Source organism: Brassica rapa, chromosome A05 (genome assembly GCF_000309985.2).
Source record: "Brassica rapa cultivar Chiifu-401-42 chromosome A05, CAAS_Brap_v3.01, whole genome shotgun sequence".
NCBI classification, from domain to species: domain Eukaryota; kingdom Viridiplantae; phylum Streptophyta; class Magnoliopsida; order Brassicales; family Brassicaceae; genus Brassica; species Brassica rapa.
This window is the reverse complement of record NC_024799.2, coordinates 24,719,737-24,733,526: the sequence shown is the minus strand read 5'-3', so window position 1 is coordinate 24,733,526 and position 13,790 is coordinate 24,719,737. Positions and strand designations below refer to the sequence as shown.

Below are 13,790 nucleotides of genomic sequence, written 5' to 3'. Positions count from 1 at the left end.
CCAAACAACACAATAAGTTATTGTCAATAACTAATCTTATGTCCAAACAATATAAAACATTAGGTCCAGTCTTTTTAATAACTTTTTATTTATCTTTTTAAAATTATTTGATTTAAAACCACTCAAATAATTAATACGAAGTTGAAAATAACTATAACTATTTTTGCAGGTTTAGATACTACAAAAAACCATTAAATATGAAATTAATTAAATTAATAAGTTATTTTGTTTGTATTTCAGAAATAAAAAAAATTGAATTCCTTTAAAATTAATAAATATTATATTGTTATTCGTAATTTATTTTTCTTCATAGGAACATATTATTATATATGCTAAATTATGCTTGGTTTAAGTTAACATTAAATAGCTTTATATTAAATAAATTTTAGAACCAATAAATTAACATCAAATAAGTTTTATAATTAAAATTTCATCAAATAAGTATATATCACAAATTTAATCCAACAAACTAAATATGTTTTATTAAAACCTCGTAATGATACATATTGAAGTAATTAAAAACAAAATTAAGTAATATTTTAGATAATTTTCCTCTTTAATAAAATAATTTATTATGTATGTTTAAATACACTAAAATAAAAATGTTAAAACATTACTTATATAATAATGTTAAAATATATTGATATTATAAATTAGATTTTCTTAAAAGATATTTTCGCGCATTTAAGCGTGGGTTATAGTCTAGTATCTCTTAAAGCATAACAATTAAATGCTGAATTTTATGAAGTTTTAACATAAAGTGATTAATGAACAAACTTCTTATCAATTAATTATGATTCATCAAAGCACCATGTTCATTGCCCTATAAAATCATCTCTCGTTCATTGATACCACTCAAACATCTACCAATATCAAAAGCAAAAGAAAATATGGCAAAGTCTCTTCACATTGCAATGTTTGTATCTATAGTAATGTTCTTCACGTCAAATTCGATTTCTTCCCAGGAAATTGATCAATATTCACAAGAGGCACCAGGAGATGTGAAGATATCTCCCACATCGGATTTTGATATTTACGTCGAATATCCTGATGAATCTTCATTTAAAGAAGCCGATTCATCCGCACTGGAAGCTGAGGTGAAGTTTGAACATCATTACACGGACAAACAGTTCCGTTTTCTTGAGGTTTGCGCTCAAAAGCTGACCTCATCACACTGTGGAGATGTTCTTTTCAAGAACATGGTAGGTGAGGGAACTCCAGTATTGTTAGCTGAATGTTGTGCTGAGCTACTAAAGATTGGAAAAGATTGTTATCTAGGAACGGCTCAAGTCATTTTATCGACTTACGAGTATAGAAATATTGCGTTTAAGGCTATTCCGAAAAGCAAACAGACATGGAATGATTGTGTTCGTCTAACTGAGAATTGAAACTCAGATGGGTAGTTTGATCGTTATTGAGAAACTAAACTAATTGATATTCCATTGTGATGATGTTTTATATATGTGATTATGTAACTCACGTGTCATGACAGTTACCATTATATAAATAAAGTTAAAGATCTTTTTACAGATCTTATATTAGTATACATGACTCGTTGGAATAACATGCAAGAATCAACGATCAACATAGATTGTGTTATTTTTAGGTATCTTTAATGGATATATATTTCTAGGGTATCATAAATATCTTGATTCTTGGCAACGTAATTACATATATCTATGAGCTCTCCGCTCCAAATCACACAACCCGACCCACCATTCTGGATATTCGTATCCGCAAACCCGGTAAAGTTACTAATGCACTTCTCCTTGCATTCCTTCGACTCGATTCTCCTAACATTATTCTACTATATGTGTTCACAAACAACACAATAAGTTATTGTCAATAATTAATCTTATGTCCAAACAATATAAAGCATTAGGTCCAGTCTTTTTAATAACTTTTTATTTATCTTTTTTCAATTATTTGTTTTAAAACCACTCAAATAATTTATACGAAGTTAAAAATAACTATAACTATTTTTGCTGGTTTAGATACTACAAAAAAAGCATTTAATATGAGATTAATTAAATTAATAAGTTATTTTGTTTGTATTTCAGAAAAAAAAATTGAATTTATTTAAACTTAATAAATACTCCCTCTATTCCTAATTAGATGATGTTTTAAGAAGGGAATTTTGTTTCAAATTAGATGAAGTTTTGAGACTTTTAAGGTAATAAAAACTAATAAAATATTCCTACTAATTAATTTTTTAAATTAATTAATCTTTTTTCCAATATTTATGTACACTTCACGATGAAGTCAACAATAGTTTAATTACCTTCTTTAATCATTGTAGTTTAATTACATTCTTTAATCCAATATTACACAAAAAAAGTGGAAACAATTCGGTACTAAGAGTTTTAATCAAGAATAGAAAAAGAATACCTGGAACCCATGAAATCTCTTCATCACCATCGCTGAAGATTTCTTCTCTGGGTGGAGATGCATTTAAATCAAACAAAACTCCTCTTTCATCATTTTTGAGCTTACAAATTCAAATCAAAATTGGTATTGTTCTGAAACTAGTGTAAGTAAAAAACGGTCTCAAATTTTTTTTCAGTTTGGCTCCATTATGTTTCTTTGAAATTTAACTTCATGCATGTAAAATTTAGTTCCAAATTAAAAAGATACTAAAAGATGCCGTGTCACTGTTTGTGTTCACACTATGAGTAGCATTACTTTTATATGTCTAATCAAATGTTTTGAATATAAATAATATTTTTCTTAATCTTTGTGTTTTGTATTAAAACATCATCTAATGAGGAACAGAGAGAGTATTAGATTGTTATTCGAAAATTATTTTTCTTCATAAGAACATATTATTATATATGCTAAATTATGCTTGGTTTAAGTTAACATTAAATAGCTTTATATTAAATAAATTTTAGAACCAATAAATTAACATCAAATAAGTTTTATAATTAACATTTTATCAAATAAGTATATATCACAAATTTAATTCGACAAACTAAATATGTTTTATTAAAACCTCGTAATGATACATATTGAAGTAATTAAAAACAAAATTAATTAATATTTTAGATAATTTTCCTCTTTAATAAAATAATTTATTATGTATGTTTAAATACACTAAAATAAAAATGTTAAAACATTACCTATATAATAAAGTTAAAATATATTGATATTATAAATTAGATTTTTTTTAAAGATATTTTCGCGCATTTAATCGTGGGTTATAGTCTAGTATCTCTTAAAGCAAAACAATTAAATGCTGAATTTTATGAAGTTTCAACATAAAGTGATTAATGAACAAACTTCTTATCAATTAATTATGATTCATCAAAGCACCATGTTCATTGCCCTATAAAATCATCTCTCGTTCATTGATACCACTCAAACATCTACCAATATCAAAAGCAAAAGAAAATATGGCAAAGTCTCTTCACATTGCAATGTTTGTATCTATAGTAATGTTCTTCACGTCAAATTCAATTTCTTCCGAGGAAATTGATCAATATTCACAAGAGGCACCAGGAGATGTGAAGATATCTCCCACATCGGATTTTGATATTTACGTCGAATATCCTGATGAATCTTCATTTAAAGAAGCCGATTCACCCGCACTGGAAGCTGAGGCGAAGTTTGAACATCATTACGCGGACAAACAGTTCCGTTTTCTTAAGGTTTGCGCTCAAAAACTGACCTCATCACACTGTGGAGATGTTCTTTTCAAGAACATGGTAAGTGAGGGAACGCCAGTATTGTTAGCTGAATGTTGTGCTGAGCTACTAAAGATTGGAAAAGATTGTTATCTAGGAACAGCACAAGTCATTTTATCGACTTACGAGTATAGAAATATTGCGTCTAAGGCTATTCCGAAAAGCAAACAGACATGGAATGATTGTGTTCGTCTAACTGAGAATTGAAACTCAGATGGGCAGTTTGATCTTTATTGAGGAACTAAACTAATTGATATTCCATTGTGCTGATGTTTTATATATGCGATTATGTAACTCACGCGTTATGACAGTTACCATTTATACTTTTAAAGCAGAATCCTTCTTAGAATTATGCCCCTGATTTTTCTAATTAATTACAAAAATTTCCATTAATTTTTCCAATTGTTTTTAATGGTTTTCAGAAATTAAAAGCCCAACATTACTTCTGTCCAACTAAACAAAACAACCCAATAATTTAAAAACTTAAAGTCAAAGAAGCCCAACAGTGTTTTCTTTTAAAAACAATTATAAGTCAATTTAAATACATAATTATTATTTAATATTTGTGTAATTATAATTTAAAATTTATGCATTATTTAAAAATATGTAGAATGAAAAATGTATTGTCTATTACATTTTTTCATATAATATTTAATTAATAAGTTAAAATTGTAAATAAATAACCTTAGCAAATATATAATCACAATATGATTAAATTTATTGAGTAGAAGTTTACCATATTAAAATCTTTTAACTAATTAATTAGTACAGAAATTTATTATTATATAATAAGAAAATAAAGAAGACAAGATTATAAAAAAATACTATAAACAAATATAAAATCTATTAAAATATAGACTAGACAAATATTTATTAATTTAAATAAAATTTGAAAAAGAAATGATTCCGCGCTTTGAAAGCGCGGATCAAAATCTAGTTATATAAATAAAGTTAAAGATCTTTTTACAGATCTTATATTAGTATACGTGACTTGTTGGAATAACATGCAAGAATCAACGATCAACATGGATTGTATTATTTTTAGGTATCCTTAATGGATATATATTTCTAGGGCATCCTAAATATCTTGATTCCTGGCAACATAATTACATATATCTATGAGCTCTCCACTCCAAACCACACAACCCGACCCACCATTCTAGATATTTGTATCCACAAACCCGGTAAAGTTACTAATGCACTTCTCCTTGCATTCCTTCAACCCGATTCTCCTAACATTATTCTACTATATGTATTTCCAAACAACACAATAAGTTATTGTCAATAACTAATCTTATGTCCAAACAATATAAAACATTAGGTCCAGTCTTTTTAATAACTTTATATTTATCTTTTTAAAAGTATATGATTTAAAACTTCTCAAATAATTAATACGAAGTTGAAAATAACTATAACTATTTTTGCGGGTTTAGATACTACAAAAAAGCATATAATATGAAATTAATTAAATTAATATGTTTTTTGTTTGTATTTCAGAAATAAAAAAAATTGAATTCCTTTAAAAATTAATAAGTATTAGATTGTTATTCGTAAATTATTTTTCTTCATAGGAACATATTATTATATATGCTAAATTATGCTTGGTTTAAGTTAACATTAAATAGCTTTATATAAAATAAATGTTAGAATCAGTAAATTAACATCAAATAAGTTTTATAATTAAAATTTTATCAAATAAGTATATATCACAAATTTAATACAACAAACTAAAGATGTTTTATTAAAACCTCGTAATGATACATATTGAAGTAATTAAAAACAAAATTAAGTAATATTTTAGATAATTTTCCTCTTTAATAAAATAATTTGTGATGTATGTTTAAATACACTAAAATAAAAATGTTAAAACATTACTTATATAATAATGTCAAAATATATTGGTATTATAAATTAGATTTTTTTAAAAGATATTTTCGCGCATTTAATCGTGGGTTATAGTCTAGTATCTCTTAAAACATAACAAGTAAATGCTGAATTTTATGAAGTTTTAACATAAAGTGATTAATGAACAAACGTCTTATCAATTAATTATGATTCCTCAAAGCACCATGTTCATTGCCCTATAAAATCATCTCTCGTTCATTGATACCACTCAAACATCTACCAATATCAAAAGCAAAAGAAAATATGACAAAGTCTCTTCACATTGCAATGTTTGTATCTATAGTAATGTTATTCACGTCAAATTTGATTTCTTCCCAGGAAATTGATCAATATTCACAAGAGGCACCAGGAGATGTGAAGATATCTCCCACATCGGATTTTGATATTTACGTCGAATATCCTGATGAATCTTCATTTAAAGAAGCCGATTCACCCGCACTGGAAGCTGAGGTGAAGTTTGAACATCATTACACGGACAAACAGTTCCGTTTTCTTGAGGTTTGCGCTCAAAAGCTGACCTCATCACGCTGTGGAGATGTTCTTTTCAAGAACATGGTAGGTGAGGAAACGCCAGTATTGTTAGCTGAATGTTGTGCTGAGCTACTAAAGATTGGAAAAGATTGTTATCTAGGAACGACTCAAGTTATTTTATCGACTTACGAGTATAGAAATATTGCGTCTAAGGCTATTCCGAAAAGCAAACAGACATGGAATGATTGTGTTCGTCTAACTGAGAATTGAAACTCAGATGGGCAGTTTGATCGTTATTGAGGAACTAAACTAATTGATATTCCATTGTGATGATGTTTTATATATGTGATTATGTAACTCACGCGTCATGACAATTACCATTATATAAATAAAGTTAAAGATATTTTTACAGATCTTATATTAGTATACGTGACTCGTTGGAATAACATGCAAGAATCAACGATCAACATGGATTGTATTATTTTTAGGTATCTTTAATGGATATATATTTCTAGGGCATCCTAAATATCTTGATTCCTCGCAACATAATTACATATATCTATGAGCTCTCCACTCCAAACCACACAACCCGACCCACCATTCTGGATATTCGTATCCGCAAACCCGGTAAAGTTACTAATGCACTTCTCCTTGTATTCCTTCAACCCGATTCTCCTAACATTATTCTACTATATGTGTTTCCAAACAACACAATAAGTTATTGTCAATAACTAATCTTATGTCCAAACAATATAAAACATTAGGTCCAGTCTTTTTAATAACTTTATATTTATCTTTTTAAAATTATATAATTTAAAATTTCTCAAATAATTAATACGAAGTTGAAAATAACTATAACTATTTTTGCGGGTTTAGATACTACAAAAAAGCATATAATATGAAATTAATTAAATTAATATGTTTTTTGTTTGCATTACAGAAATAAAAAAAAATTGAATTCCTTTAAAATTAATAAGTATTAGATTGTTATTCGTAAATTATTTTTCTTCAGAGGAACATATTATTATATATGCTAAATTATGCTTGGCTTAAGTTAACATTAAATAGCTTTATATAAAATAAATGTTAGAATCAGTAAATTAACATCAAATAAGTTTTATAATTAAAATTTTATCAAATAAGTATATATCACAAATTTAATACAACAAACTAAAGATGTTTTATTAAAACCTCGTAATGATACATATTGAAGTAATTAAAAACAAAATTAAGTAATATTTTAGATAATTTTCCTCTTTAATAAAATAATTTATTATGTATGTTTAAATACACTAAAATAAAAATGTTAAAACATTACTTATATAATAATGTCAAAATATATTGGTATTATAAATTAGATTTTTTTTAAAGATATTTTCACGCATTTAATCGTGGGTTATAGTCTAGTATCTCTTAAAACATAACAATTAAATGCTGAATTTTAAGAAGTTTTAACATAAAGTGATTAATGAACAAACGTCTTATCAATTAATTATGATTCCTCAAAGCACCATGTTCATTGCCCTATAAAATCATCTCTCGTTCATTGATACCACTCAAACATCTACCAATATCAAAAGCAAAAGAAAATATGACAAAGTCTCTTCACATTGCAATGTTTGTATCTATAGTAATGTTATTCACGTCAAATTCGATTTCTTCCCAGGAAATTGATCAATATTCACAAGAGGCACCAGGAGATGTGAAGATATCTCCCACATCGGATTTTGATATTTACGTCGAATATCCTGATGAATCTTCATTTAAAGAAGCCGATTCACCCGCACTGGAAGCTGAGGTGAAGTTTGAACATCATTACACGGACAAACAGTTCCGTTTTCTTGAGGTTTGCGCTCAAAAGCTGACCTCATCACACTGTGGAGATGTTCTTTTCAAGAACATGGTAGGTGAGGGAACGCCAGTATTGTTAGCTGAATGTTGTGCTGAGCTACTAAAGATTGGAAAAGATTGTTATCTAGGAACGGCTCAAGTTATTTTATCGACTTACGAGTATAGAAATATTGCGTCTAAGGCTATTCCGAAAAGCAAACAGACATGGAATGATTGTGTTCGTCTAACTGAGAATTGAAACTCAGATGGGCAGTTTGATCGTTATTGAGGAACTAAACTAATTGATATTCCATTGTGATGATGTTTTATATATGCGATTATGTAACTCACGCGTCATGACAATTACCATTATATAAATAAAGTTAAAGATCTTTTTACAGATCTTATATTAGTATACATGACTCGTTGAAATAACATGCAAGAATCAACGATCAACATGGATTGTATTATTTTTAGGTATCTTTAATGGATATATATTTCTAGGGTATCATAAATATCTTGATTCCTGGCAACATAATTACATATATCTATGAGCTCTCCACTCCAAATCACACAACCCGACCCACCATTCTGGATATTCGTATCCGCAAACCCGGTAAAGTTACTAATGCACTTCTCCTTGCATTGCTTTAACCCGATTCTCCTAACATTATTCTACTATATGTGTTCCCAAACAACACAATAAGTTATTGTCAATAACTAATCTTATGTCCAAAAATATAAAAAAATAGGTCCAGTCTTTTTAATAACTTTTTATTTATATTTTTAAATTATTTGATTTAAATCCACTCAAATAATTTATACGAAGTTGAAAATAACTATAACTATTTTTGTGGGTTTAGATACTACAGAAAAGCATTTAACTTGAAATTAATTAAATTAAAATTTTATTTTGTTTGTATTTTCAGAAATAAAAAATCGAATTCCTTTTAACTTAATAAATATTAGATTGTTCTTTGTAAATTATTTTTATTAATTCATAAGAACATATTATTATATATGCTATATTATGCTTGGTTTAAGTTAAAATTAAATAGTTTTATAGAAATAAAATGTTAGAATCAATAAATTAACATCAAATAAGTTTTATAATTAAAATTTTATCAAATAAGCATATATTGAAAATTTAATCCAACAAATTAAAGATGTTTTCTTAAAACCTCGTAATGATACAGGTTGAAGTAATTAAAAAAAAAAATTAAGTAATATTTTAGATAATTTTCCTCTTTAATAAAATAATTTATTATGTATGTTTAAATACACTAAAATAAAAATGTTAAAACATTACTTATATAATAATGTTAAAATATATTGATATTATAAATTAGATTTTTTTTAAAAGATATTTTCGCACATTTAATCGTGGGTTATAGTCTAGTATATTTTAAAACCTAACTATTAAATGCTGAATTTTATGAAGTTATAACATAAAGTGATTAATGAACAAACGTCTTATCAATTAATTATGCTTCCGCAAAGCATCATGTTCATTGCCCTATAAAATCATCTCTCATTCACTGATACCAATCAAACATCAACCAATATCAAAAACTAAAGCAAATATGGCAAAGTCTCTTTACATTGCAATGTTTGTATCTATAGTAATGTTCTTCATGGCAAATTCAATTTCTTCCAAGAAAATTGATCAATATTCACAAGAGGCACCAGGAGATGTAAAGATATCTCCCACATCGGATTTTGATATTTACGTCGAATCTCCCGATGAATCTCTATTTGAAGAAGTCGATTCACCCGCAATGGAATATGAGATGAAGTCTGGACATCATTACACACACAAACAACTTGGTTTTCTTGAGGCTTGCTTTCAAAATCTAAACTCATTAGACTGTGGAGATAATATTTTCAAGAACATGTTAGATGAGGCAGCACAAGTATTATCAAATGAATGTTGTCATGATCTATTAAAGATTAGCAAAGATTGTTACCTAGGAATGACTCAAAGCATTTTATCGAGTTATGAGTATAGATTTATTGCGTCTAAGGCTATTCCCAAAAGTAAACAGACATGGAATGATTGTGTTCGTAGAGTTGGGAACCTGATTGGTAGCCCAATCGCTTTTGAGGAACTACACTAATTGATGTTCCGGTGTGCTGATGTTTTATATATGTGATTTTGTAACTCAGGCGTTATGAGACTTACCATTATATAAATAAAGCTAAAGATCTTTTACAGATCTTATATTAGTATACGAGACTCATTAGAGTAACATGAAAGCTGAATCAACTATCAACATTGGTGGTATTTGTCTTTAGGTTTCTTTAATGGATATAGATGTTTGGGGACAACGCTAGCAGCTCTTAGTAATTCCGCATATTTATGGACTATGAGCTCTTCGCTCTAAATTACACAATCCGACCCACCATTTCAGATATCAATACTCGCAAACCCAGTAGAGTTACAGTCTCTATTGTACTTCTCCTTGCATTCCTTCAGCCTGATTCTCTTATCCACAATGGTTATACTTGTCTCTGACAACGATCATGATCCTCAAGAGCAAAAAACCATCTGGGTCTCCGCAGCTCAGTGGCGAGCCTCTCACACAACCATTGAACACATCTACCAAAGCAAATGACGTGGCATTCTTGGGAATGAAACCTTTGATACAGTTACATGTCAGTATCGTGCTAATGTTATAGTAAACATTTTATTATCATATTTTTAATACTAATGAGGCATGATTTGATTTTAATTTGCATATTTTATCTCTTAATCCTGGATTATATATAGTTTTCAGCAGACAAGAAAATGTTATTTCCACATTCTATGACTTGTTTTTAGACTTTCATCAATTCATTACAACATATTATTGTTATTAGTCGATAACTTTGACTTAACCACGTGAATTTTATCCCAAAAAAAACTTAACCACCTAAAATCTAAATTTTTTTATAAAGAAATTAGTTTTTGATCCGCGTTTTGCAGATTTATTTTTCATTTTTATATGTTTATATCTTTGAGAATGCCATGAAATTGACTGTGTGTTTCTATTGTGTTTAGTTTTTGGTCTTTCTAATTTTTGAGATTATTTTTTCTTTAAACGATGCCCGGGTTATTATTAATTTTATTTGATAAATTAAACATTGAAATATAATTAGAATTCGAAGTATACTTTTAGGTTTTATCAGTTTTAAAGATGGTCATTTGATTCGAAATTTGTATAAAAATTCCAACTTTTATTTTGGAATTTTTAAAAGAAATATATGTTTACTGATGTGTGGTATATTTTAATAAGATAAATATATTAATATAATATGGCATAGTATTATGTAAATAATTAAAATTTATATTTACAATTATGTAATATAAAACTATAGATATTATTGAAAACTATAATATTTGTTGTAATATGAATTAGTTTAAATTATGTACAACTATTTGTGCAAAATTACGTAGTTTGTAAATGTGTATATGTGATAAAACTATAATAATACATACTATATTTTAACTAATATTGGTTTATATATCTAATATATTTAATTGTGTATTTCATATTAATCAAAAATATAAAAGATTTAAATTAAACAGAAACCGTTCAAAAATAAATATAGTTTTTCATTTGACCCGCAATTTCAAAATGCGAGATGTTTTATAAATAATTAACATAATTTTTAATTTTGGAAATGATATATGTTTTTGAATTATTTTACGTTTTTTATATTACCATTAACATTTATTTTAAATTTTGAATATTAAATTTTAAATGAGAAATGATTTTGTAATTGTAACTAAAATTTATATAAATGTAACTTATGAAAATTAAAACAGTGTAACCCGGAGAATTACCAAAAATAGCATTTTGAATATACCACTTTTCACTTCTACCTTATTCAACTTTGCCATTAAATTTTTAATTGGTAAATGACTATTATGTCCTTAATTAATTGAACCTAAACTATTCAATTAGATAGGTTATATCTTCTTCCTCGATGTGAGATCCCACAATCTCCGGCGAGCTCCGGCAAAGGACGATGATTGGAGATTGCTTTCGGTTCATACACAGACTGGAACCGCAGAAGGGTTTGCTAAAGTGAGTTGCTTTGAGAATCTGCTTGGCTCACCAACTTTTGTGGATATAAGAAACGGACGGCTAAGATGCGTGGAGACTGGTCACGAAGTTGTAGCCGGAGACGAAGAAGCATACGCTCGTAACAAACGGTGTCGTCTGGGACTCATCGATCACGCTCTATCTCATGGGAAATCTCCTCTCACCATGTTCTCGCAGTGCCTAATTTCTCAGTTAGCCAAAAATTGAAACCTTTGTAGTTGATTGTGTTCGCTTAAGTTATCTATGGCTAAATTATTTACCTTTCTTCTTGTTTTTTGGCTATGTTCTTAGTTCGAAGTTCGTGTGCAAGCTTATTGAGGATACTGTGAACAAGAACGAGGAACATATCTGGAAATATGTAAATGGGAAGAGATTTCTACACAGATTAGATTAATGAACATGATATCAGATTCATTGACATCTTGTACTGATTCCAATTTTGTCTCGTGCTTGTTATTCCTGGCTTTTAATGTTTTGGTGTTGATGTATCTGATAGAGCAAGTGGAAAGAGGAGCTGGAACAAGCGGAAAGACCGAGAAAATAAAAGTAACCAATAAACATGGACACATTAAGGAAGAAACTGACTCCAATGATTCAGAGTTTTGGATGCTTAAGTCAAGTTTTGGTTCAGAGTCAGAGTAGGAGAGTGATGAAGAAAACTGCAAAGGTACCTCTTTTTGGTGTTTTTTGTTGGTTCTACTTTCATCTTTCTATCGAAACTTAAACTAGATTTGTGTCTGATCTTGGTACAGGTTCTCATTGTGATGCCAAATAATATGAGGAGCTCTCAGAAAGGTGAATGTATACATTTACTCTTATTTCTGTGTATTTCTTACAAAATTGCGGATTGGTTTTGATGTTCACCTCTAGTTGTTTTGTCTCTTCTACAGAACAAAGAGGATGTCAATAGAGATTGGACCAAGTATGATCATTACGGCAGCGCCACTATGATCATGAGACTCAAGGCTACTATTCAGTCTTTGGAAGAGCAGATGAGTTCTGTTACGGAGAAGAGTGCTAAGTATGCTCAGATTGCTGCTGAGGAAGTGCCCAAAAGTCTTTACTGCCTTGGTGTTCGTCTCAATACTGAGTGATTTCAGAACTCGAGTTTTAGGGGAAGCTCGCGGAGAGAATCTATGTTGTGGCTTCTAAGCTCACCGATAACAGTCTTTACCATGTCTATGTGTTTTCTAATAACATTGTTGCTACTTCGGTTGTGGTTAACTCCACTGCTCTCAAATCCAAGGCCCCTGAGAAATTCGTCCTTCATCTTGTCACTAATGCGATGAAGTCATGGTTTGCTATGAATATGAACTTCTTAATTGATTCCGGCTTGGTTGATTCAGTATGTGGAAATTGCAGGTGACGAGTGTGCAATCTTCGCTGTTTTTAGAAGCAGCATTTGCGTCAAATGATATGCAGCATTTGGCTGCAATGTTAAGGGTCTTGTCGGAATTGATTCCAGGATTTAAAGAAACTACCGAGTATTACACATTCTAAGGTCTTTTTAATGAGACCAGTTCCCCAGTTGCTGTCTGAGATTTAACATCTCTTACATTATTTATGTTCAATAACTTAGATAATAAGAAATTTCGTTGATAATATTTCAATTTATGTTTGTTTCATTCAAAGAAAACAATGATTAGTTTTCTCAAATCAGTCTTCTTATTTGGTTGTGTTAAGATCTTCCAAACTTACGGTTTTTTGTAATTCAGGAGTAACAATTTTGAATTTTGGATCTAATTTTGAATTTTTTTTAACTGGATTTTCTTTCAAATTAAATCCTTATTTACTCTTTAAGAATTTTTTTAAA

General features: G+C 28.7%; 6 protein-coding genes and 1 long non-coding RNA gene across 7 annotated transcripts; all 7 read left to right on the top strand.

The window, feature by feature from the left end:
- The first annotated feature begins 833 nt into the window (after positions 1–833).
- Positions 834–1,529, top strand: LOC103870398 (protein DOWN-REGULATED IN DIF1 11-like). Its single transcript, XM_009148522.3, has one exon. It carries the CDS (start codon positions 891–893, stop codon positions 1,386–1,388), a length of 498 nt encoding a protein of 165 aa, XP_009146770.2. The 5' UTR covers positions 834–890; the 3' UTR covers positions 1,389–1,529.
- A 256-nt stretch (positions 1,530–1,785) lies between these two features.
- On the top strand, positions 1,786–4,195 carry LOC103870396 (protein DOWN-REGULATED IN DIF1 11-like). Its single transcript, XM_033291534.1, has one exon. It carries the CDS (start codon positions 3,393–3,395, stop codon positions 3,888–3,890), a length of 498 nt encoding a protein of 165 aa, XP_033147425.1. The 5' UTR covers positions 1,786–3,392; the 3' UTR covers positions 3,891–4,195.
- Positions 4,196–5,678: 1,483 nt separating this feature from the next.
- On the top strand, positions 5,679–7,268 carry LOC103870287 (protein DOWN-REGULATED IN DIF1 11-like). The gene has a single exon (XM_009148406.3). It carries the CDS (start codon positions 5,832–5,834, stop codon positions 6,327–6,329), a length of 498 nt encoding a protein of 165 aa, XP_009146654.2. The 5' UTR covers positions 5,679–5,831; the 3' UTR covers positions 6,330–7,268.
- Positions 7,269–7,508: 240 nt separating this feature from the next.
- On the top strand, positions 7,509–9,444 carry LOC117134052 (protein DOWN-REGULATED IN DIF1 11-like). The gene has a single exon (XM_033291533.1). It carries the CDS (start codon positions 7,651–7,653, stop codon positions 8,146–8,148), a length of 498 nt encoding a protein of 165 aa, XP_033147424.1. The 5' UTR covers positions 7,509–7,650; the 3' UTR covers positions 8,149–9,444.
- On the top strand, positions 9,419–10,118 carry LOC103870394 (protein DOWN-REGULATED IN DIF1 11-like). The gene has a single exon (XM_009148519.3). The coding sequence runs from the start codon at positions 9,473–9,475 to the stop codon at positions 10,004–10,006; it is 534 nt and encodes a 177-aa protein (XP_009146767.1). The 5' UTR covers positions 9,419–9,472; the 3' UTR covers positions 10,007–10,118.
- A 306-nt stretch (positions 10,119–10,424) lies between these two features.
- LOC103870286 lies at positions 10,425–12,772 on the top strand. Its single transcript, XR_004458159.1, has 3 exons — positions 10,425–12,168; positions 12,269–12,644; positions 12,730–12,772. It is a non-coding gene; the product is annotated as an uncharacterized LOC103870286 (long non-coding RNA).
- A 152-nt stretch (positions 12,773–12,924) lies between these two features.
- LOC117134412 (probable galacturonosyltransferase 10) lies at positions 12,925–13,477 on the top strand. Its single transcript, XM_033292731.1, has 3 exons — positions 12,925–13,050; positions 13,092–13,273; positions 13,324–13,477. Exons 1-3 carry the CDS (start codon positions 12,925–12,927, stop codon positions 13,475–13,477), a joined length of 462 nt encoding a protein of 153 aa, XP_033148622.1.
- The last annotated feature ends 313 nt before the right edge of the window (positions 13,478–13,790 follow it).

Coding starts and splice junctions, on each gene's coding strand:
- LOC103870398 (XM_009148522.3), top strand. CDS start 891: ATGGCAAAGTCTCTTCACATTGCAATGTTTGTATCTATAGTAATGTTC.
- LOC103870396 (XM_033291534.1), top strand. CDS start 3,393: ATGGCAAAGTCTCTTCACATTGCAATGTTTGTATCTATAGTAATGTTC.
- LOC103870287 (XM_009148406.3), top strand. CDS start 5,832: ATGACAAAGTCTCTTCACATTGCAATGTTTGTATCTATAGTAATGTTA.
- LOC117134052 (XM_033291533.1), top strand. CDS start 7,651: ATGACAAAGTCTCTTCACATTGCAATGTTTGTATCTATAGTAATGTTA.
- LOC103870394 (XM_009148519.3), top strand. CDS start 9,473: ATGGCAAAGTCTCTTTACATTGCAATGTTTGTATCTATAGTAATGTTC.
- LOC117134412 (XM_033292731.1), top strand. CDS start 12,925: ATGATCATGAGACTCAAGGCTACTATTCAGTCTTTGGAAGAGCAGATG. Junction 13,051..13,091: donor AAAGTCTTTACTGCCTTGGT/GTTCGTCTCAAT, acceptor CTCGAGTTTTAG/GGGAAGCTCGCGGAGAGAAT. Junction 13,274..13,323: donor ACTAATGCGATGAAGTCATG/GTTTGCTATGAA, acceptor TGGTTGATTCAG/TATGTGGAAATTGCAGGTGA.